Below are 24,377 nucleotides of genomic sequence, written 5' to 3'. Positions count from 1 at the left end.
CCTTGCTTTGTAGACAGCTAGGATAGTGTAGTGAGTATGATGTTACAGTATCTTTTTGTGTCATGTTATGTTGAATACAAACGTAACATTTGAGAGATAAAATGAAACTGCTACTACTTGCAACTATTTGCATTTTATGTTTTTAGACATTTGCATGCACACACTCCATAAAATCTCAAATAATCAAGGGTACAATTACCAATTAAAGCCACTATTTGGTTGTGTCATGTTCATCTGAGGTAACCCTTTATAGCAATGTTGTATGTTTTTCAATATTGGATAAAAGGAAGGAATTAGAAATGTTTTTACACAGAGTTATCTTATTTGCTTCCCTGTCATGTTGTTGTGGACTTTAAAGATTAGCACACCACACACCAAAAACAAAAACATCAGCTAAAGAAATAACCTCCACTAACAACGAGGGTAACCTGAATAAATGTAGCCCACTCTCTGTCTTTTTAGTTTGGAAAAATATTAGCTCAGGCTAACATTAATAACACTACAGCTCCACATAGAAGTTAGTTTTTGTTATCATGGGCTCTTTAAAGCCCACCTAGCTTGAGCAAAAGTATTGGGAGATGTTTTAGGCTTTCTATTGGACACAGCCTCGGTTGTGGGCGTGCTGTTGAATGTAATTGGCCGAGCTTGCTGTCACTCGCCACTCCACTCTCTGCTGAGTGCCTCCCCCGTCTCTCCACAGACTGTGCGGCCCAAGCGAGGATTTTCACGAAAACATCCACCGCAGACTGCGTACCAGTGGCAACGGGAAGGCAGCTACGACGAACTGGACCCGAGGCGATGGATCCAGCGGCGTGACAGCCGAGCCGATGGCGTTTGTAAAGTTGGATAACCGTGTTTGGCCTTGAAGAGAGACGTTTGAAGCGTGAAACTGATTTGACGGAAATTAATACGGTGTCACTTGTTAGACAGAAAGACGGAGTGAGAGGGGCCAAAGTGGACTCCCTCCCTCGGTAGAGCTCGTTCCGCCCGATGGAGGCTGACGGGACCTTTGCAGCGAACTCGAGGCCTGGAATGTCACCTGTGAAACGTCGACATCTCGTTGGAGGACTTAATTAAGGCGAAGGACCGCGCACACCTGTCTGCGCTTTCGACGATTCATTTGACAACTTCTTAAAAAGCCTGTATACAATAACAAAAGTTAGCAGGTCAGCGTTAGCTGCGGGAGGCGACCCCTCGCGCAAGATGACTATCATAGATATCACTTAACGAGAGGTTATTTACTGCCTCAGGTAAAATAGGACAGGTGAACAGCGCACCATTATATTTTTAATGGACTTCTTTCTTTTGCTAGGTTTGTTCTAGTAAGTTGTGTATCCCCCCCCCCCCCCCCCCCCCCCCCGCAAGTTGACTGCAACCCTTTCGGCTGCGAGAATTGAGCAGTTTTTGTTGTTGAAACAAGGCTTTCTTGGATTTTTTTCTCATCAAGTGTCGCCTTTCCCCCCCTCCACTAACCATGTCATTCAAAGACAATCCTTGTCGGAAATTTCAAGCCAACATTTTCAACAAAAGTAAATGCCAGAACTGCTTTAAGCCCAGAGAATCACATTTGCTGAACGACGAGGACTTAAATCAGGTGAACAAATACTTCTTTACACATTGGATCTGTCATACTTCTGATACTGCCTATGTAGTCTATATTAATGTAAAAGCAAAGCATGTTTTTATCTGTCTGTTTGATGTGCACATGTCAAACGGCTCGTCGTGTGTCAATAGACCATGAAGTGCAAAGGTTAGGCTAATTGGACATAATTATTTTCCAGCCCAAGGGCGCTATTGACCTTAATTCATGCAGCTATATAGGCCTCCACCCAGCTCCATGCCTCCCAGCACAGTAGCCTACTACCAACTGCTTTTGTTGAATAATTTTGGTTACATTTGTTTCTGTGAAATCTTTTTCAGTATTTGCTATAATAATATAAAATAATTTTTTTTTGCCCATTTTACCCACACTGCTGTCAATTTTATGCACAAATTAACAAACAGTCACTCCTAAAGGCATTAAGGATGGGCGACTGTGAGGCTGTCAAAATCCCATTGCTGTTTTCCAATAATACTGGTATCTAAATCACAAATGGGGAGATTCCACTAACACTCCCCTGCTGGGCTGTGTTGTTGATGTTGGCAGGTTGTGAATGGTGGCATCAGGTCTCACTGAACTCTGTTGGCCTGTATTGTGATCATTCCTTTTGGTAAGCTGTTTAACAGGTTAAGAGTCACCCATCTCCAGATACACAGTTTATATAAATGCCGCTTCTGTGATAGACAGTGATGTGTCTTCTGATGGCAATGTCTTCAAAATGGCTGGCTGTGGACTAACATTAGGCCAACATATTTTCCTGTAATCCCTCCATCATGTCCAATGGCTTCTCTGTTGGAATGGAAATAGTCTTGAGGTTGTCAGCGGAATTTCTCGCCCACTGGCTATCAACGTTATCCTTTGATGGCTGCACCCAGGGAAAGGTTATCATCTGCTGTCAGAGCCTGAAGACCCGGGACAGGCCGGCGATGTTGTTAATTGTTTAAAAGTCCTACTACAAGAAGATACGGAAAGTCTGTCAATCCCATTCTGTGCATATTTTCATCCAGAGCTTTTGTCCTTTTGCCCCTCCACCAACTCACCACTCAAAGGCCAATGCTGTTGGTGCAGTATTACGTAGTCATTTATGATGGAGGGAAATAAGAGGTTGGGGGTCGTTGTGAAATGAATGCACTCAAATGACTGCGTTTAACCACTGAAGAGTAAAAAAAAAAATGACCTAGATTCATCTTGTCTACTTCTCTCTTTATGAAGGACTAACCATTCAGGCGGCTGTCAGGTCATGTGAGGCGAGATGGGACATTTTTCTAAAACCATGTTCAGTCTCTGTTCCTTTTTCACAGGCAAGAAGGACGCTAGTGTTCCGGGATTAGTGTGATTCCCTCTCAACACGTACTGTACTGCCCTTTCCAGCAGTCCCATTATCAAATAACTTATCTACGTGCTGTTCCTGTGTGCTGCTGTCACCTCTCAGGATGTCTTTAAAAAGTTGGATGCTGTTTCTCTTTAAAGTCTGCTCAAACGTTTGACTGTCCAAGGGTACGATTACGGACTTAAGTCTGAAAATTCTCGTTATGTAATTTTGTTTACAGTCACTCGGCTGAGAAATTTGATGTTTCTCCTGTAATCAAAGTGAAAGAGGTTTTATGGCGGATTATACTTGGCTTTACATGGGATGACGTTATGACTGTAATCAAAACCACTGAAATAGGGACATAGAGGTGCCAGGCGACTGTAAATGTCAGAGCTTTTTGACTTGATTTGTAGGCTACTGTTCCATAGACTTGGGAGCGGAGTTGATTTACGTAAGGTATTTTAATTAGTTAAGCTCTTTAGGTGTAGGTAAGATTTCAATGTTAACATTTAGTAAAATTTGTGCTCTTGTACAGACAACGCTGCAGTGGTTATGCAGGGTTTCTTTTTTGGCTCAGCAAACAAATGCTGACTTCGAGTATGGCTGGAGTTCAAGTTTGTACCAGAACTATTTAAGAAAGACTGCATTTCTCAGTACAAGTTTGAATTGCAAATCTGTAGCCACAAAAGCTCTCAGGCCCTGTACTACCACTCACTCACTCACACACTCACTCACTCACTCACACACTCATGTTTCTCATCCACTGTTTTTCTTGCTAACTTCTGCCTCTTGCTAACCCCTCGACCCACCACGTCCACCCACTTAAAGGATCAGAAGGAAAATCATGTGTGTTAGCCTTTCCTTGTTTTTCCCCAGGACAGCATGGTGCTCTGGGATACAGCCAGCTGAAGAGTGTAGCCTGCAATAAACTAGGCAACTTGTGACTAATAGACACCTTCTTGGAGTTAAACTAAGATGTGTGTGTGTGTGTGTGTGTGTGTGTGTGTCTGTGTTATCCTGTCTGATATTGGGTCACAATTTGTAGCCTAAACTAGGGAATAGCCTCCAGTTATATCTACAGTGAATTAAAATGTGCATAATTGTCCTGTTTACCGATGTGTTCATCTGCATGTTTTAGTGTTTGCTTTCAACACTGTAATTGTGTGTTCTCCTAACCAGGCAAAACCTATATATGGAGGATGGTTGCTGCTGGCACCAGAGGGAACACATTTTGACAATCCCTTACACAGATCTCGGGTAAGTGGTTCTTTTGCTGGACATTTCTGGGGCAGAGTTTTGTCTCTTCTTTTGGTGGAGCTTCATGAAAACAAACTGGTATTCTTTAAAGGGATCAGCTTCATTTCACCCATTATCTGTAGATTCTGCTCATGCCAAAAGTTTATAGGTACAGTACTTTTTTATTTAAAACAGCTTTGAGTATGATATGTGTAAAGTTTAGTTTATTAGGACACCTCCAATGGTGCCAGGTGAGTTGAAAAAGGAAATTTGCTTTGCTCCTCCTTTAATTTTGTTATCGATTCTGGCATTAATTTCACTTTAGACAAACAGGAGGTTTGGTTATTATGGCTCATGTCGCTGTTTCATGGATTCAGCAGCTTTCTGTGGGAGGCTTGGCCCTCTTATCAGAATAAGCTTCATTCTCAGGCAATAATGAGCCAAATATTGACTTAATTTCATGATTCCTGCTTCCCTAGCATCATGTAATGGGAGCCTTGCTCTGTTGCACCGCTATCTTTATCAGCTCCCAGATTATACGGCGGTGGTGCATCCGAAAGAGGAGTAAGGGAGAATGTGGGGGAGGAGAAGGAAAAGTCCCAGTTCTCACAGCCACACTGATGGCTTCCATATGGGTTTTTGGAAAAGCACCTCTGGATCCTTCAACTCAAGTATAGTCAACAGTCTGCTGCTGCTTTGACATAATCACTGACATGTTCCACCTATTCCCACAAACAGCTTTATACTGTGGAGGTATAATTGGTGGCCTGTACATAGTGCTGAGGTGAGCAGGTTGGTCAGGTTTTGACTGACCAACAAGCAAATAACATAGAAAAGGAACTGACATGATGGTTGAGTCATGTTTTAGGACCACTTTAGTGTGACAGGTTGTGAGTCTATGGCTCTGTTCTGTCCATGAATTACACTGCAGAATTTTTCTGGAAGCCATGTATTTATCACATTTTTAATGGATGTGACTCCAAGGTCTCTTTAACATCGCCCGTGAAGCTTATCGGCACCTCTGTCGTGACCTTCCAATGGCTTTTAGGTTACAAAGCACCTCTCAATATTTCATGGATTGGGCTCTTGGAATCTGAGCCCAGGATATTTAACACTGAAACAAAACGGTGCATTAGGATAAGAGCGGGGTAGTGGAGAGCTCATCAAGTCAGTGAGGAAGGAGATCAATGGAAACTGTCACCATATCATTTGCCCAAATATCGGCAGAAATACTATTCTAACCAAGAGATAAAATGACTCCATTGTATGTCAGATTTTACCTTGTGGTTTCAGAAACGTGATAGGCTTCATCTGCAGTATTCTAGAGGGCATTTACATTGTGCACCGAATGTGTTTTGGGCAAACACATTGTCTGTCAATTCAAGGTTGTGTGCATATAACATGTATATCCTGTAAGACAGATCTGGGCATGGTTAATGTTATGTGTAATTATCTTACGTGTAATATTGTGTATTGCTGTGAAAGTGTTTTTCCTTTGCAGTTTTTGTTGTCATTCAACTGGGGCATTCAGTCTATTGTGCTGTTGTGCCTCATACTTTTATGGAGAAAAACAAACAGAAAACTGGATAATTGACTTTTGAACTGAAGCATGACTATAAAATGTTTTCCAGCTAACTTGAACACCTTGTGATGTGGTACATGTCCTGAAAGTGTGCCAAGAACTGGCTTGCCATTGCAAGGTGTATTTACTGTTTGTATATGTGTAGTAGCAAAGTCTTGAGACTCTGAGGTGTATATTATGTAAGATTCAAGATTTTAACTGGAACATTTACTGATTCATTTATAGGTCCAATAAATATATCTGGCTTTAAAAATAAATATCTGTCAGTATTTGTTAAACAGCCATGACAGTTTTCCAAACCCTTGCTAAATATTTTCACATGTTGCTTCACCCTTTATAAAATGCTGATGTGATTTACTGCTGGGAATGATAATGGTATTTTTCATGTGACCATGTCAGTAACAGTTTCTCATTTCTTTAAATGCAGAAATGGCAACGGAGGTTCTTCATCCTGTACGAGCATGGCTTACTTCGCTATGCTCTGGACGAAATGGTGAGTGAAAGTTGTGCTATGATGGCTTGGGTGGTAAATTCAGCATCCTTATTTGGCACATTGGGGCGACATAATCATGCCTTCCTCCCCACTTGTCATTCTCTAAATCTAAGCTCGATTTCCCCAGTGTTTTTTCCTTTTCTGTGTTAACCTGCTGTTAAGGAAACTCAGCACAATATCTATCAGTGAAAGGGAAGTGATTAAGCCCCTTTTCAACTCCAGGAAGTGTTTTAATGTGAAACTGCTGGAGGAACGGTTGAGTTTGCTTTTTCAGCATACAGCAGCAACAACAAGTCACAAACAGGAACAGCTCACAGAACAAGGTGGCGTATGACTGAAAAGGTGAAATTTGGTTGTTTTAAGAATTGCTTCCTTTTCAGTTGCGTTAAATAAAGCCCCTGAGCACTATTTGATAATTTACTGGAGGTTTCATTATTGTTTGATACATCCCATGAAAGTTAAGTCATTTTAACTCTAGTGGAGAGGCTGATTTTACACTTTTATATTTCTGTTTATAAAAGTGTTGGTCACAGTTTTCTTAAGAGGCTGTTGCATTATAAAAATGGAGAAGAAATAATTTACAGACTTGTTGACGTTGAAGTGTAGTTACTTTGTTAGTAACATTTTGGTGCTGTGATGGGTTCGCTACCATTTCACCAGGCAGTTGCACACTGTTAACGCCTATGCTCTCCTGCATACAACAGAGTATTTTGTGAATGTGTTAAACACTAAGCTAACTAGCACAGTGGTGTCAAACGGAGTGATGTGACACCACATGTTGTTGATACTAAAGTCACATGCCAAGGTGTGTGTGCGTGTGTGTGTTTAAGTGGCTAACATGCTTGAGGAACTTCCTGTTCTGAAAGAAAAACTGGAAAAACTACTCACTAGGAAGACTTTTTCTTTTGTGATCTGTATTAGTGCCAGTAATGAAATGATCTATACAGTAACTATCTAATTAATATGTAGGCTGACTGTTTCAAATTCATATTTTTTGTTGTTTTTCATGTTTGAATACTATAAGTTTGGCAGGTCGGTTATTACTGTATTGTACTTCAGCATGTGGGCTCGCTAAATATTGATTGACCCAAAACAGTGCTCAACAGTTTTTTTTGTTTGTTTTTTTCTTTTCTAAACGTGGGATGTGCTTTGAAATGAGGTGAAAGCAGAAGTGGTCGAAACAGCACTTGCTTTGTTGCTTTTGACCCGTTCATGCTGTATGTGGCATTCTTTGGCAGAGGAGAGGGATGCTGAGAGGTTTTATGTAATAGATACATTCCCCTTTCATTCCCCCTATAGAAATATTCTACATGTTGAATGGCAAGGCTACTATTTGCATATTACATGCAAGAGCAGAGTATTTTTTATTTTCCTAAACATGGCATACTGTACTGGCCTTAATGTCTTTTTCAAAATGGAGCCAATAAATTGTATTTGTCAGGCACTGGTGGTGAACGATGACACCAGAAGAAGGATGGATGATGTGTTTACTGGAAGAAACAAAGGAGAGCGGCGGATGTCCTCCTTCCATTCATTGTTCTCTCTGGATGTCACTCTACATCTTTTCATGTCCTTTCTGGATGCAGGATCAAAAGGAGAGGGGAGGGGGGAGTGAGGGTCTGGAGATGTAAATATCAAGTGACAATAAATATAAGATGGCACTTGTCACACAAAACTCATTAGAATAATTGTTTTGTGTTGAATACACAGCTGCACAAACTTGGCTAATTGGCATATCTGGCACTCGTTTTTTGTGGACAAAGAGGTAAAATTAATATTTGGACTCTTCAGGTAAGGTTAGAATCTGTGAGTGGCATTATATGATTTCATAAATTTAAGTTGATGTCCTTTTCACTTTCATAGACAGTATAGGTAATGATTTAAAATGCGTTTAGTGCCAAAACATTATGTTAAGCTACTAATAAATATTAATAACACGAGAGTAATTTTGGTTTGATTTTATTTTATACCAATAATCAAAGCCAAGTGGTTGGTTTAGTAGATGTTATTGTTTTGCCTTTTTATAAAGTGATCTCAGCCTCGCCATTATTGCAACATTTCTAATTTGTGCAGTGATGCCAAAATTATAATCCAAACTTTATTGCACCACTGACGTTGGATTGCCCGTGCTGTATGCTGGTATGGTTTTGAAATATGACGCACTGCTATGTATTATGCAGTAGTGTGCAGTTTAAATGTCCACTGCAAAATGCTTCAGATGGCTACAATCAACATTAAATACAAGATAGAAACTGACATTAAGATCAGTTTAAATGCTGTATTTTGAATGACATCAGGTCAAATCTAAAGACTGTCAGCTTTCTCCAGTATAACGTTGCTCCAGACCACATCAGAGCCCCCCATCTGAGAGCCCTGGTTGGGGTTGTATATGAGGAGGTGCCCCTCTGTTTTTCTCTCGGCCTGGTTTTATGGCTCTTGTGTCTTGGATCTAACCAAACCCAGATGGGCTGTGGTCCCAACCTTCAGGATGTGGCATGAATCTGGGGGAAAGGAATGGGTTAGCTAAGGCTTGGGACAGCCATCGTTTTGGGGTTGCCCACCTACGGTGAACGCCCAACACTACACACCATACCATGATTTTATGCTAAGAGCTGTGGGTGGCTGTGAAGAACCGTTAAGTGCAAGAGAGAAGTGGTAAAGAAAATGTAGCCGCAGTAAGAGCAAGATGAAAAGACGATGTGTTCTGATTGGAAAGACGGAGAGGGTGAATTGCTGCATGTTCTATGGCCTGCATAGAACATGTCCTGCCATGCAACGCTAATGTGTTAGTGCAGCTTTAGAGGATTGTTCTTGGCCTGGGCCCCCAAAGAAGGGAGTTATTAAGTGTTTTGTGTCTAAGCTAGTTCACTGAATTTTAGCACTATACATTATATTAGCTGTAAATTAGATACATTTACCCACAAAGTCAAACTCACTGTCAATTCAGTCTTTACGTTTACGTTTGCTGAATGCACACGATAGATTTTCCCAGAAAAACCCGGCACAATTGTTTCATGGGAGCATTACCAAGACAACATGTTTTGTCCCTTTGTCCAGCAACACTTGCCCATGGTATGTGCAACATGGAACAGTTATTCTCTGTTTTGTGGAGAGCTTTGGCTGTCTCTGCCCAGACTGTATAGATTTAGGACAGAACACTCTGGAAGCAAAGCACGAGTGTGTGTGGGCTGAAGCTGTCTGTAGGCTCAGTCATATGGTGAGCAAGCCTTTCTACAGTAGCTGTAGAAAAAAACATCGGACACAGCATCGAAACAAATGTGTGAGGCTGGATTAGACAGAGTTAAAGGTTGTGCTGATCTGCACATGTTTGTCCATGTGCGAGTGTTGGTGTGTGCGCAAGTGTGTGAGTGAGCATGTGAGTGAACGCACCTGGGGCCGAGGGTGCTTGACCGCAGAGGCCATGTCAGGAACAGGTGTTGCAAGGTTTGAGAAGTTTTGCTGACTTCAGCAGTCCTGAGAGAAAGTGGCCTTCTAATCATTTAGAGGTAAAGAAAAGACAAATGAACAGGGGCCACCCATACACAACTGTGTGATTAAGCTGTTCAAGTTGTTTAAGTGACTCGAATCACACGTAGACACACAAAATCCATTATCACCTCGTGGTGAGGGCAGGTATGTGGGTGTGAAGAACTCTCCAGCTACACAAAGCCACTTTGATGACATCATTGCGAGGTAAAATGATCAACACCCACACTATAATAATTGCTTCGCTATGCTGTCCTAAATACCCCACACAGCACCTAGCTCCCATTGACCTTGCGTTGACCTATTTGTAACCTACTCTTTCTGACACACACACACACACACACACACACACACACACACACACACACACACACACACACACACACACACACACACACACACACACACACACCAAATCATATGATGTAGGTTGAATTGTATTTCTTTGCAGTGTCTCAATCTCTGTTGTGGTCTATGAGCTCACACTGAATCACAGCCTAAATTGGTTTTAAAAGAAGGCTTTTGCATTGAAAGTCTTTAATCACTGTTGACGGTGGTTTATGTACAATATTTCCTCCGTTTATTTGGAGGCCATTGCAGGTACTTGGAAAACACAGTCCACTTTGTGTTCTCATTCTTGTCAGTTCATCTGTTTTATTCCACATTGAACAAGCACAGTATACCTGCAAATAAAATGAGGCTACCTATTGAATTGCACTACACAAAAGGCCTATTCAGAGACTGCAGCTGACTATCTGTATCACGGCTGTATCCCTTGTTATTCCAAGGAGAACATGATGTTCTCATGACGTTTCAGTTGTTGAAGTAACTCTCATTTCATCTTAGCTCAATTAATTTCATGTGCTTACTGGAATTCAAATAGTAGACCCTTGCCCCATAGTTGTGTCCAAGAATGGAGTTTTGACAAACTTCCCTCCATTTCCCATACATTTGTGCATTCTTTCAACTTGAGGCGCACTATTCTGCTGCCTCTCTCCTGAAATTGCCAGACATGAGAATATACAACCTCAGCCTGTGTTGGCCCTCAGATTTGTAAGACCTTTTGACATGTTGAAAAATGCATGAACACCTTCTCCCTTTTCTAGCCCTGTGAAACATGAAATTTGGGGCTATTTTTAACCAGTTTTGTGGAGCTTTTGTCTTGTGTTGGTTTGGGTATGAGGAGAGCTTTCTAAGTGAAGGATGAGTGGGCAGGGTCTCTGAGCCATGTTGTTTCCCCCATGCACTCTATGCAAGGAATAAGTGGAGGCTGACCACCCCACCCCATCAAATTAGGGATACTTATAGGGGAGCTCCAGTCTTTCACTCACAGCAAACCATGGGAAAGAGGGGAGAGAGGAGTCAAGACTGACTGGAGTACACAAGTTTGTGTTACAGTACGAGATGGAAAGATGAATAATTTAGGTTTGAAAGGCGGATTGGAGAGCAGACGATTTAAAGGGAAAAGGATAAGATTAAATACTAGAATAAATGAGATGTTGGTTACAGCTCTTGCAGTTTTAAGACGGTGTAGGCCTTCCAAATTGGATCATTGTGGATTGTTTACCAAGTGCGGGTCCTAGGTGAGGGGTGTGTTGGTTTTGTAGAGATATCGTGTGTGAGAGTCTTCTTTAACCCCTGCCCTTCCTTCCTCATGTTTCCAGTAGGAACTGATCTGCTGGAATGTAAACAGCCATGGATTACAGTGGGGTCACTGTTCCCATTGCACAAAGCCACAAAACCATGGGAACAGCCATTCATACAGCTTGTAATCATCAGGGTCTACAACACTGTAACTGCTGCTCAATGCAACCCCACATCACAAAGCTGTCAACCAGCATAGTATATTCTAGGGCTGCAACTAATAATTATTTTTGTAGTCGACTAATCTGTTAGTTATTTGATTAGTTGTTTTTGTCACCCCCTAACCCTAGCCCTAATTAAACCGTTTAACTAATTAAATCTTTCAAGTGAATTGATCTCTAACACAGAGCCTAACTACCGTTACCATTAATTGAACAAGGTTTACTATTCAGAATGAACACCAGTATCGGCGCCAGGGGGAAACCAGGGAAGAAGACAAGACAGCGTGGACTCCTATAATTCACTGATTTATACTAACTTTAAAACTTTTTACTTTTTGCCAAAGACTTTTGCTTTGGAACTATATAAAATAAAAGCAAATTCAAAGCAAGTACTATAACCACAACTGTACCACAAATGTAATGTCTATTTAGAATAATAAAGCAATAGTCCCCTTTTATTTATTTTACACTTGGCCTTTGCTCTGTTGTTGCTGCTGCAGTGGTCTGAGTAACAGGGAACAGAGGGCTCTGTGGTGGGCTCTGTGGCTGGGCCGGCGCTTGTGGAGCTTCTCAACCCCGAAAACGTTTAAGCACATTTTCGATTCACAATCAACTTTGGTAAAACTGCCAATATTCAAATTCTACACAGTTGATTTCTCGCCTCAAAAGTGTATTTAGTGATTAAATGGCGTACAAAACTTGTAAAAACATAAAATGTTCCATTGTTAGCCACTTTCTCCGCTGCTTTCCGCTTCTCACATGAATGCTTCTTCTTTGCGAAGAGTCTTGCAGTCATGGCACATAGTGGAAGCGATACTGCCCCTAGAATTCCAAGTAATGCATTGCAGTTAGAAATAAACAACCAGAAATCTTCTTAATGAGAAGATTGCTATCATTTCCTTAAACAGCCTCTCTGTAACGATGCATCAACAATGAAATTTCACGTCGATGCATTTTTATAGTCGACGTCATCGATTACGTTGACTAATCGTTGCGGCCCTAGTATATTTATAAAGAACATTCCCTTGTTTTTGTTTTCATTTACAGAAATGGGTAATTTTTCTGGATTTTTGCCAATGTTTTATCCAAGTTTGGAATTGCCAGTTCCCTATGCACTGCTGACCGTGTCACTTCCATTTCTGCTGTTGGCCGGGAGAGGCTAACAGCAATGAACTTAAGTGTGATGGTGCAACTTGCGTTTTTAGCAACCACTGTGTAGGTTATGGTTGGGCGATCTTCTCTATTTTCATATCGTCTGATCATGGCTACTTGAGATCACCTTTTGGCGATCTGATCGCCAGGGGACGGTGTTACGTTACGGTAAATTGCCAGCATGAAAGAAACAGGCTAATTAGCTTTAAGAAAAACCACCAGAACCCAGCTATACTACGTACAGCGCGCTAACCTTGACAACGCAGCTGTTTTTAAAGTTAACATATGCTTATTAGCTAGGCTCCTTACATGCTTGCTTATAACTTATTTGAAGGTGTGTCTCTGATATTGACAGTGTTGGGTTAAGAAAATAGACTAACTTTTCAGAGTTAACTTGAACGCATTAGTTTTTCTATAAACACAAGGCTCCGTTTCAATGTGTTGGTGAGAAAGAGAGCTGATCCTCTGTACAATAATGCATTAGACCACCCCATGAGCACGAGATCCAGTGTGAACATTTAATTCTGTGGGAGCACAGTGTACCACACCCACTGCTTTCCTGTTAACTTTTATCTGGAAAACCGGCACTGTGATGTTGAAGTGTCATTGCAAGTGTCATCAGAAAACATGTCAAGGATTTCTCCTTATTCTAAAATTGATCCCATGAGAGATGATCGACCTGACAAGAAGCACAACAGACTTGACTGTGGCTTCTAGAAAAATCAGACCAGAAGTAATTTGGTAGTCTGTGAAGTGATTGTACATCCCTTAGTGATAGGTTCTGATCCACCAGCTCACAGCGATTGCTTATCAAGGGCCTTGCTGTCCTCCAAGTGACCTAATATGCGTGTCCTCTTTCTGAGTGCTGTGCTTTCTGAGGAGACAGAAGTTTACTATCACCAGGAGGAGAGCATGATTGAACAGAATACAATAAAAGGTCTCATGTAAGATAGGTTAGGTTGTATTTTCACTGACCAGTCTGGCTCTCTTGTTGGCCGTTTGATCTGACTTTCAGTGTCGTCTTATCTGTGCTCTTTACTTTTTGCCTTTGCTTTAGTCACCACACCATCCAGGATGTGGCTAAGATGAAAATCTTATCTCCTCCACTTGATCACTGCTTAAATTCCTCCATTTCGTTAGTCACAAGTACAGTAACCCTGTCTGGCTCAGGACCAAGTCTGCTCTCCAAACATTAAACTCCTGTGCTTGGCCTGAGTTTGAGACAGTACACTACATGGCACCACTGGTCACTTTTATTGTCTTTATCTGTAAAAGTGTAATTTAAATCTGTTACTTTCATTAGCACACATGGATAACTGCCAGGAAACATGACCCCAGCTGATTTGAAACTAAATGTAATTTGTTATAAACTCTCAAGGATCAAATGTGAAGGACAGGCTTTCTCACTGCCCCCGCCTCATCCACTCGCTTTCCCTATTTACTGTTTGTGTATGTTCCATAGCCAAAAGGCTTAATGAGTCTAAAAATAATGGCTGTCAAATTACACTTGTTAAATTCAAATTACAGCCAAAAAAACAGCATTGTTCTCCAGTGTGCACTCTCAGACACACAGAAAAATGGACTAAGCCGTCCCTCTTTGATTGGATGAACAGAAAGTGCTCCAACTGAAAATGGGACTGAATTTACATGTATTGACATGTATTGCCTGCAATGCATAGACAAATTGATGGAAGTCAGACTAAAATCCAAGGAATCCAACATCCCCATAAGATAAAACTTTTGCACCTTTTTCACAACAGAACACTGGTTATAAGGTTGTACTTAAACTTTGAGCTAACCTTATGTAGGCTTTAAGTGGAGACACTCCTTATGTTTATCCCTGTCACTGCTTATGGCCAGGATCATTTAACACAGGGCACTGGGTCTATCAGCACCTTGAGTAAAATAGTCCTATACTGTGCATTTAGCAGGTATTTCTGCCTCCAGAGCTGTACAATCTGAGTCTGTGATTGCAAGCCATCTTCTGCCCGAATGTTCCTGCTCCACACTGCTACTATTATTATTAGTCCTATTTGTATTGCTGTAATTATTATTACTATTATTACCCCCCCCCCCCAAAAAAAAAAAAACAGTCGAGGCAGTTGGCTGCACACTCTGTGTCTAGGTTCTGCTGGATGTTTCTTCCTGTTTTAAAAGCAAGTTTATTTATTAAGTAAGTATCCTTGCCACTGTTGCCAAGTTGCTTGCTCATCGTGAGATTGCTGGATCTTTGTAAATACTATTGCAAACCTCTATATGAAAAGTGCGGTGAGTTAACCTCTTTTATGAATTGGCACTATAAATAAAATTGAATTCAACTTATGAGGTATCAGTGTCCTATTGATGTGGGATTCCAGTTGATAGTGAACTTGTACTCATTTTTTTTCTTTTTTAAACTTGGTGAATATGATTGCGATATTGGGTTGAGCCGAATGCTTGATGGCGGTCCACTGTTGCGCCATGGTGAGAAGTCCTTTTAAAAGGCTGCTTTTTTCAGGATGTCTTTTTACCATCCTTCTCTTTGTACCCTCCTTCATTTTCTTGTTCTTTTTAATGATTTCCAGCCATTCATCATCCAGAGAAAGGCTGGCTCCAGGAGGCTTTGACTAAACCAGTGTCCACTCACTTGCACGGTCCTCACTTTTACTTTCCCATTACTCAGTCCAATTCACTTTCCCTTCCTTTTACCTCCTCATTTTCTCTTATTCTGCCACTCTCTCGTATCTCTGTCTTTCATTCCAGTTCTCACTGGCCAATAAAACATTTGTCTTGGAGAGAGCAGCCAGCGGTATTGTGTAACTTCTCTTCCCCCAAAACCCTTCCTTGTCTATAAAGCCAAACACGGCCTGGTGGACTACTTGCTCAGTTTGTTCTAAACACTACACCACGACACTGACAAAAGGTTTCATTTAAAGGGTGAAGGGTTAGCCAGCTCTGAGACAGGCACTAATAAAACAGCGGGGTAGGTGTCTACATGTGTTAGTGGGGGTGTGAGACTCACACCACTGTAGTAACTCACTGTAGTAAGATTTGCATTGGTGGAGTTGATTAGTTACATCACTGCAGTAAGATGTCTCAGTTGGATGAGGTCCAGTTGTAAACTGGCCCGAGACTGGGTGTCTAATTGGCTGCTTCCTTGTGATGCTCTGCAGTAGTCAGCTGCAGTTGAATGTCTTTCAGAGTTGCAACAGGTGCAGGTGTATTGGATGACCTTTAACTTTTCACCTCAGCTTGGCGACCTGCCAATCCAACCACCTGTTAAGGTCAGGACTTTGCGGCCAAGATATTTTTAGAAAGAAAGGTGCAGCCCTGGAATTTGGTCTGGCGATGTTTCACGTGAATATAATGGCAAGGATTAGCATTTTTTGGTAGAAATGTTAGGTGTCTTGCATGTAAAATCCACATAGCCTGCAACTTAAGTATGTTGACTTGTTACTAGGCTAATTGTTGTTAGGTGAGTCATTCAGTCTTTAATAACCCACTCTTCTTCAGCTTCTTCAGGACCTGGCCCAGAATTCCCTTTTCAGCAGCCATGGACTAGCCTTCCTCCAGCCTCCACACCTAATCAGCTTAGTGCTGTCTTCTGTGTGCTTTTTCTCGGCTTTTAAGAAAAAGCAACAGAAAATGCACCCTCTACTTAAACAAACTGCAGTCCTTTGAAATATTAACTACTGCATGGAAAAGTAAAACAAAACACTGCAATAAAATATTTATATATTACTTATCGTAAATAAACAGAAGTGGGCAAAATGTCAGGCAACTTTTCCAGACATCAGCAGAAGACTACTGGACCAACTGGAAAAACAAGCAAGCCATATTTTCTGTCTTCATCAACTTTGAACTGTTCTTGCACACAACAACATATTGTGTTCAGCTAATACTTACTCAGCTTTTCGAAGATGTATATCTGAAACATATAAAAATATTAGCTTACCTGAACCAGAGACAACATCAGAATTGTTGTTTATATTATTAAATAATTAAATGTTTTTGTAGACATATTTATCCTCTGTAAAGGAAGGAATCGTAAAGTATTTTTTGGGGTGTTGGTACAGAAACTTCAGTATTCTGTTGGTACTAGTTTTAAATTTTGAAAGTTAACCAGTCTTAGAACGCATAAAGAAATCTGGAAATGAATTTTGCCCCAGAGGTTTTGATGATTAGCCTCTAAAGTCATCTGCTGTTCCCACTTTTTTGGGTAGGTTATCTGGTCAACCAGCAGACCTGGTCCTGTAGGAAGCTGCTCTTCAGCCCTGTGGAAAAACAGCTAACTCCAGAACCAAAGTATGAGCTGAATTCCCAAAGGAATATGTCCCTGTCCCTCCCCCATTTTCCCTTCCTTTCTGCCTGATGGGCTAATTTGTGTTGACTTAGCAAGGCTTTGGCAGATTTGTAGTCATTATCAAAGAGGTAGTTTAGTCCTGACCTCAGGTCTTATGCAATTTCTTCAAAGTGTAGACTGAGTTGCAGAAACTAGCATTGTGTAAATGAGTGAACAATATTTAAATGCCTCTTGTCTTTTGATAAGAATAGTTTTCACTTGGACTTTACAATAGCCACAGCATATAATGGGTGCCTATTCACCTTGACCTACTTTTCAAAGTGCTGTGTCAGAGCACCGTATGGGATGCTGCAGTAATCCAGGCACTGCTTTTTTGGGGCACATTGTGGTCTTGGAGCAACTGTTTTTTTGCAATGGAGACAAAAGCTGATTCAAGAGCTGCAACTGTAGGATTTACTGCTCTAGAAGTCAGTGAGTGAGTGGCAGTGTACTGGAGATAACATCAGAACATCCTTCTGGGATGTGTAACAAGGCTAAAATGTTTCACATCACCTAATTTAGAGATAGAAAATAGCAACAAATACACTCACTGTGCAAAAATTAGTTAGGGCTAGGAGCTATTGAGGTAACAAAAAATGTAATCTTGACTTATTTCGAGCTTACAACTCAAGACGGTCTATTTTATTTGGCTGCAGAGAGGAAAGTAGCAGCTCTGACAAATGTTAAAGGGATGTGGATAGCAGAGAAAGGAAAAAGTTACCAGTTTGGGAAACAACACACACAATAATTCTGCTTTGACAGTCTGAGTGTGAACAGCCTACGCAACATGACACAACTCGATCGTAGCACCTGTTTCTCCAGCCGGCCCATCTACTCCGTCACCACCCAGACACAGACTGATTCCCACACTCACAGTGTCTGTCTTGCAATTATTCATTTATTATTGTTCTATTAATTACATAAACGCTATTGAGGAAGCTTCCATTACAGTTGTATACCATAGATAAGTTGTTTGATTTGGTACCCACACACATATGCGTTTTTTTTTTTTATTCTACCTTTGAGTGGGAAAGATGTGGTTCATGTAGCTCCAGTACAGTTGCCTCTGGTTGACCGACAGCACAATCCTAGCCTCCATTTGAAAAGAATCCTGCCGCACTAACACAGAAAATGGTCTTCATCCTCCAACTCTCCCTCATCATCCTCCTCCTCTGCCTTTGTCGACTGCTGGCCTCGTAAAACAGCATTCAACCACCCACATCCACTCACCATTCTCCATAAGAAGAGCAGCACTGCTACCACCCACAGTCCTCTCTGAAATACCTGGTACAAATATGTTTGAAATGTGTGGTGATTTAATTTTCTGTTGTTGGTGCCTTCACTGTAGTGCTGTTTCTGTGTAACCAGGCTTAGAGCAGATGCCTATACTGTAGCGTTCATCTGAATGTCTTGAATGCATACCAGTGGAGTGAGGCATATCTGAGAATGCCTGGAGGACAGATATCCACCATATGGCTTTTTATAGAGCTATATGTTTAAAGTACAGGCAGGGGTTAGGGTTGGTATTATAGCTGAGGATAAGGTAAATATCGTGTGGTTGTACTGTCTTAACATTGTCTCTATATTGTGATAAAATTATAGGACAGTGAGGACTCTGGGACAGTGATCATTGTAATCTTGTCAATGACCAATCTGTCAGCTCTACTTCTTGGCCTGATTGCTATGTATACCTGTGTTTGTATGATTATTGTGGACTTAGGAAAGAAGAGACAGCAGTTTGATATTCCTCCATAGCAAGAAGGTGACTCCATCCGTCTGGCACCTGAGGACATTTCCCCGCAGCTGGTTGTTGGCATGCGTACTTGTATCAAAAATGTGTTTACCTCTGTTGTACTAAGTTGCTAAGGAAAGATTTATAGCATAATAGCTGTTATCGGTAATGAGCAGAGGATGTTGGACCCTGAAGAGACCTGATTCTAGGCCATGTTCGTGAGTCAGGATGAAGCAGTGCCAGTTCATCAGCTTTCTTTTTGGCTTCCATGTCTTTAATGATCAAAGTCAAATGGCTTTGGATGCAGAGTTTAAAACTTGGAAAGAGGGCTTGAGGATCCTGCTGTTACATGTCTAAAGAAACGTAATGCATCTTAACGAGAGAAGTTGTAGCTTTTGAATTTGTCACCACCAAAGTTGGCAGACAAACTGGCACCTAATACAAAAGAACAGATGTTTCCAATCAAAGTACAGGTGTTCACAACTAACTTGGTCATTGAGCAATATTTAAGATGTATTCATCATGACAGAAAATTTATGGGAAATTAGCAGTGACTGCAATAAAAAAAAAAAAGATGTTACAATATGTGACTCACTCACATAGTTGAATGCAGTTTCATTCCTTCATGTTCCTCTTCACGGAGTCAACTGCACTCTCGATTTCCATGACCAGAAATGAATCTGTCAAACCCAAAAATGTTGATGGCAGGGGGAGAGAATTTGCTTCACAATCGTCAGCCAGCTGCCAATAGAAGCAAATGTCTCTCTCGCTGTGTCATAAGGGAGAATGTGATGTTTTGCTTAGAGGCAGAATGGCCAAGAGTGAAGGAAGCCAAGGGTGCAAAGGCACACATGCATGCATGGAGCTTACTAATTACCATTTTCTAAACAGAGAGTTGGTTCCTAATGAACACTGTTGTAATTGTACCTAACATCTGTACAGATAAAATACAAATTGATACGTTATGATAAGGATTGCATTTTAATTAAATGTTGAGAAGAGCCTTTTGATGAGAAAGCATTCTGAGCATGATGTTATTGATAAGGTTCTTCCTTCAGCTGGTAAACAGTCTCTGTGATTTTTAAATGTGTACTATAGATGTGAAGCACTTTATGGAGCTGTCTTGTAGTGTTAAAGCTGGTTATTTTCTTAGATTTGATTAATTATTATCTTTAAGATTTACAATTGTACAGCATTGACACCTGTTGGCCAAAACCAAATAATTGAAGATTGGTTAATAAAAAAGTTTTATAATGAATCAATTAAATGCTCATATGTACTTGATGCATTGATTGACAATATTTTGATTTCTTGTTTGCCACTGAAGCACAATGTTCCGGTAAAGACTTATATCACAGCTACAATGTCACATATGGCTGCTGCTTTCATAATCTTTTCACAGATATATCCTAGTAAATATACAAAGTGCCCTCCTGCCCCTCCAGTCATCACAGGCCGAGCTAGAGAAACTAAATCCTTTTCTGATTTGTCCTTGTCTCCACATGACTCTTCTCAATGACACCCATCGAGACAGTATTCATGTTATTTTCTGAACAACTTCAGAGACGAGAATAAGTTTATGCTGGCTTCATAATTTCCATGCTCTGATCACAAAAGGACACTTGTTTGGGCTTCTTGTTTCTCAGTCATTTCCTTGTTGAGGGTTAAAGGGAGGAGTGGCTCTGTGGACTGTGGCGGCTGACAATCCCACATTGTGTGAACTAGTGCTGCTTCACAAAGGGCCCATTGTGCTGAGCAGTGGCCCGGGGAGAGGGGACTGGTTCTAGGCTAGGTGACAGCGAGGTGTGGGATCAGGGGGCCTGGGTCTGGGGGCTAGAGCCGCGATGACTGGCCCACAGTAGGGGCGTGTATTGGTGCTCAGTTGACACAGTGTTGGGACAGGGAGGGTGCACACGTGTGAGAGGAGTCCCGTGCTGCTTGCCACACGGCTCCAGTGCGTAACGTGTGTGTGTGTGTATATATAGTACTCCCGCACAACCACCACCTACTTCATATACAGTAAGCTCTCAAATCTCTCTCAGAGGTGAACAGCTTTATGAAAATTCAGTTTTTAATCATAGCTGTTGTCAGTCTCTGATTTATTCTCCATGTCCTAGAGAATCCGATGCTGTGATTATAAATCTGGGGGCTTAAGCTGCTTGTACAACTGTTCCCAGAATTTGAAATATTTTGCTGTTTATCCTCCTCTGACTCCAGCTCAAGGACAAGCCCACATGTGTGGTGTACTCTGGATTGGTAGGCCATCTGTCTGAGTAAACAAATCTAGAGTCGTAGTCCACAAACCCCCTTTTTTTCCTGCTGCACTGCAGTTCTCCTTGACCACCAGCCTGAGACTTAATCTTCCTTTTCTCACTCTCCACTGTTCCCAAACCCTCATTGTCTCTTCATGTATAAGAGTGACGGGGCTCTCAGGTCAAGCTGACGGCAGTCTCTCTGTCCAGTCTGAAGCAGTCCTAGGCCCTCGCCCAGCTGTCCCAAGGTCTGTTTGTCCGTCTGCCTGTCAGGCCCGGCTGTTGCCCTGGCCTCTCACCTTTTGTCAAGAGCCCTTTGGTGATAGATGATGACTTGATGGCATAAGAAGTTAAACCAAACATAATGGCCAACTGGGTCACTGCCTCTTTGTCACTCTTGTTTTACCATTTTACAGGAGAAATTGCAAATATTATACTACCTCAGATTGTTGTCTTCCTCTTATCCTAGTTCATCCAGCCTACTGTCCTCCTTGTTACAATTTGCTGTGCCCAATTTTGACTCCACTATCTGTTACAATATAGACGGTGAGTTGAGAATTAAAGTGACATTTAAGAGTGACGAAGTAAACAGGGCCTCTCATCTGACCTAAGTGTTGGATTATCACAAACTGTTAACCATTGACTTTTCTGTCCGCAAAAGAGGCCATCCACATAGTTCAATTGCTGTGTTGCTGACAGGCTATGGTTATGCTGCACAAATTGGATACTTGAGTTAGATTTATTTGGTCGCCAACTAATGCGAACATGATAGCTTTTAATTTTCTTTCCAGCTCTATCTCCTAATATATTCTGATCTGCTGAGGGCTATAATTTATCATCTGTGGCTACCTGGTACTTAAAGCTGGGAACTACTGTGGTATTTTGGTGTCTATAATTCTGCCTGTATGTTTTGTGCAGAGAAAGTAGCGCCCAAAAGCTGTTCAAACAGCTTACCCGTGCGCAGTGTGCTTGGTTATGCAGTGCTCATTTATTTCTTTGAACAAATATAAATCCCTCAGTCAACATAAGATTATCAAGGTTTCTCCAAAAGCTTGCAGAAGTCATTTGGAGGTCAGACTAAGCAAAAGTCAGTTTTCTGAACTAGTAACATTCGTGGTAATGTGTGTGCAAATATGTGCCTTCTTTATGTGCCATCTTTCTAATCTGTGTCTGCACAAGTGTTTTACTGACAAATGCACTTAGAAAAGCATCATTTTACAAAAAACTCTTGGAGCGATGTAGTGCAATGGACTATGAATAGATAATCATATCTGTTCCACGTTGAGCTAGTATGTCTCTATTCATTGTAAATGAGCCGTGCCTACATACAAAAGCACTTTGTGCTTACATAAACCTGTGTGTGAAACTGTAAGTCATTGTAAACAATGTAGGATTATCGTGGACGTCCTGTGGTCACGTTATTTATGGTTGACAGATGGCTTCCATGTCGGTGTGCATAGTTGGGTTTACACCTCACAGGTAGGCATCAGACAGATTAAACTCAACCTCTCCGCGAACCCATGAACTTGCACTGTTTATAAATGGAACAGACTGTCCTTTTTCTCTTTCTAGTGGTACGATATGCAACATGGCTGAACAATCCACATTGTGATGTATACAAAATAATGTGGGATACAAAATAATCCCACATCTTTAACAACTAAAAGTGCATCATTATTACTGTATTGATTATGGACTTTAGCCTTGATTGAGTGGTGACTATTAACCAAACACAGTAATGTCACGCTGGGTCCATCAGAGCTGTGAACAACTACCTAATTTCCCTGTATTAAATCACCCTAATTATTGCTGCAGCCACACTTTGTTCTACAAATTGAGCTAGTAAAATAAAAAGCAGCATATATGAGTCTTTAAAACGCTGCAGTACATATCACAAGAAACAAAATTATCAAAGTGAGCCCTAACAAGAACATTTGCCTGTGCACAGACTTGTTATATCAGTGTGTGTGGTGTGCCAAGCTTGGCATGAAAATGAATGCCGGGGTGGATTGTGTGAGAAGATGGACCATGTGGATGGATGGAGGCACGTCTATTCACTTCCACATTTAACACTTTATCTACGTGTCTCTTTTGTGTCCTACAGCCCAGCACTCTACCCCAGGGTACAATCAACATGAACCAGTGCTCCGACGTCATCGATGGAGAGTCCAGGACAGGCCAGAAGAACTCACTGTGCATCCTGACCCCTGAGAAAGAGCACTTCATACGGGCGGAGTGTAAAGAAATTATCAACGGGTGAGAACATAATAACCAGGAATGTTAGAGTAGGATGTACAAATAGACTCTCTGCTACTGTGTCTTTATATATAGATATATATAAGATAACTGTGGCTTCAGGTGTGCCGTACGGCTTGTATTGCTCTCTCTCTTTTGGTTTGAGTGGACATGGATGACAGAGACTTGGAGAAGGGAGAATATTTGTGTTCAGCCACCCCTGCTGCCAAAACTGCTCTGCCCCCTGCTGTTTCCTTTGGGCTGGGACTTGTAATCCACACTGCAGTGACAGTGCACATTCTTGAACTGTTTCCTCTCCCTGGCTCTCGAGCCCCTCTCCCTGTGTTCATAGACCCCATATGCCTGGACACAGATCACAATCTACAAGCTTTAAGCCTCATAATTCAGTTGTCTCTTGTGCCTGTCCTCTACTGCTGCACATTCAAAAGTGTGTTTCTGCACTCTCCTTCCCTGGCTGTAGCGTACATATTATGGCTATTCTTAGGGAAGTGTGACTCACAACACCCACTCTCTGTTATGCTACCTGCTCTGTCACTGTACCCCTCCCGCTCTCCTATCATCTGGCTTCCATGGGTTGGTTGTGGGCCATCACACAATCATATTAGCCCTTGCAAAGCTGCCAATAACTAACAGTGGTAAAATTTTAATTGAAATGTATTATTTTATATGTTTTTCCTGGTTATGTTAAGCTTCCCACAAATATCTTTGGACTCATTATATTACATTATGAAAACATTGCTGCGTGGGCACTTGTTCATATATAACTGGGTCACAGTAGGACACTTTATAGTGTAACACCCCACACCAAAGGCTTTCATTAGGAAAATATTTGATAATGCATGAGTGTTACTGCAATATCCAGATTATATTAGTTTGTTTTTGAGATCAAAAGTCCATATGAGTTTTAGTTATATTTTGTCAATGTCATTCTAATTTTTAGCTACATTTTTAGTAGACTAATGCGGCATTCAAACCAACTGCGAATTTTGTCCTCGTGACACTTTCCACGTGTGAGTACATTCACTGCAAGTGTTTACACACAACGCGAGGCAATTTTAACACGATAGCGTGAATAAACACAACTCGCCATTACTACAACTGTATGAACCCAAAGTAAACATTTTGCTGTGATTAAATAGCAGTAAACAGA

The 24,377-nt window shown here is 41.3% G+C and overlaps 1 protein-coding gene across 6 annotated transcripts in view; it reads left to right on the top strand.

Annotated features, from left to right (window-relative positions):
* The first annotated feature begins 668 nt into the window (after window positions 1-668).
* Window positions 669-24,377, top strand: part of si:ch73-103b11.2 (protein outspread) — a 50,680-nt gene continuing 26,971 nt past the window's right edge. For 4 of the 6 annotated variants that reach the window (XR_005447088.1, XM_038736290.1, XM_038736287.1 and 1 more), the window contains exons 1-4: window positions 670-1,594; window positions 4,092-4,169; window positions 6,158-6,223; window positions 23,076-23,227. Coding sequence is in view for 5 of the 6 variants with exons in the window: in XM_038736290.1 (XP_038592218.1) it covers window positions 1,475-1,594; window positions 4,092-4,169; window positions 6,158-6,223; window positions 23,076-23,227 (416 nt within the window). In the remaining variant the exon portion in view is untranslated. Of the gene's footprint in view, window positions 1,595-4,091; window positions 4,170-6,157; window positions 6,224-23,075; window positions 23,228-24,377 lie in introns of all 6 variants that reach the window. The other 2 variants (XM_038736291.1, XM_038736288.1) reach the window with 2 other exon arrangements.

Source organism: Micropterus salmoides, unplaced genomic scaffold (assembly GCF_014851395.1).
Source record: "Micropterus salmoides isolate LMB-PRFRI ecotype aquatic unplaced genomic scaffold, ASM1485139v1 Ms_hic_scaffold_21, whole genome shotgun sequence".
Lineage (NCBI taxonomy): Eukaryota > Metazoa > Chordata > Actinopteri > Centrarchiformes > Centrarchidae > Micropterus > Micropterus salmoides.
This window is presented reverse-complemented; position numbering and strand designations above follow the sequence as displayed.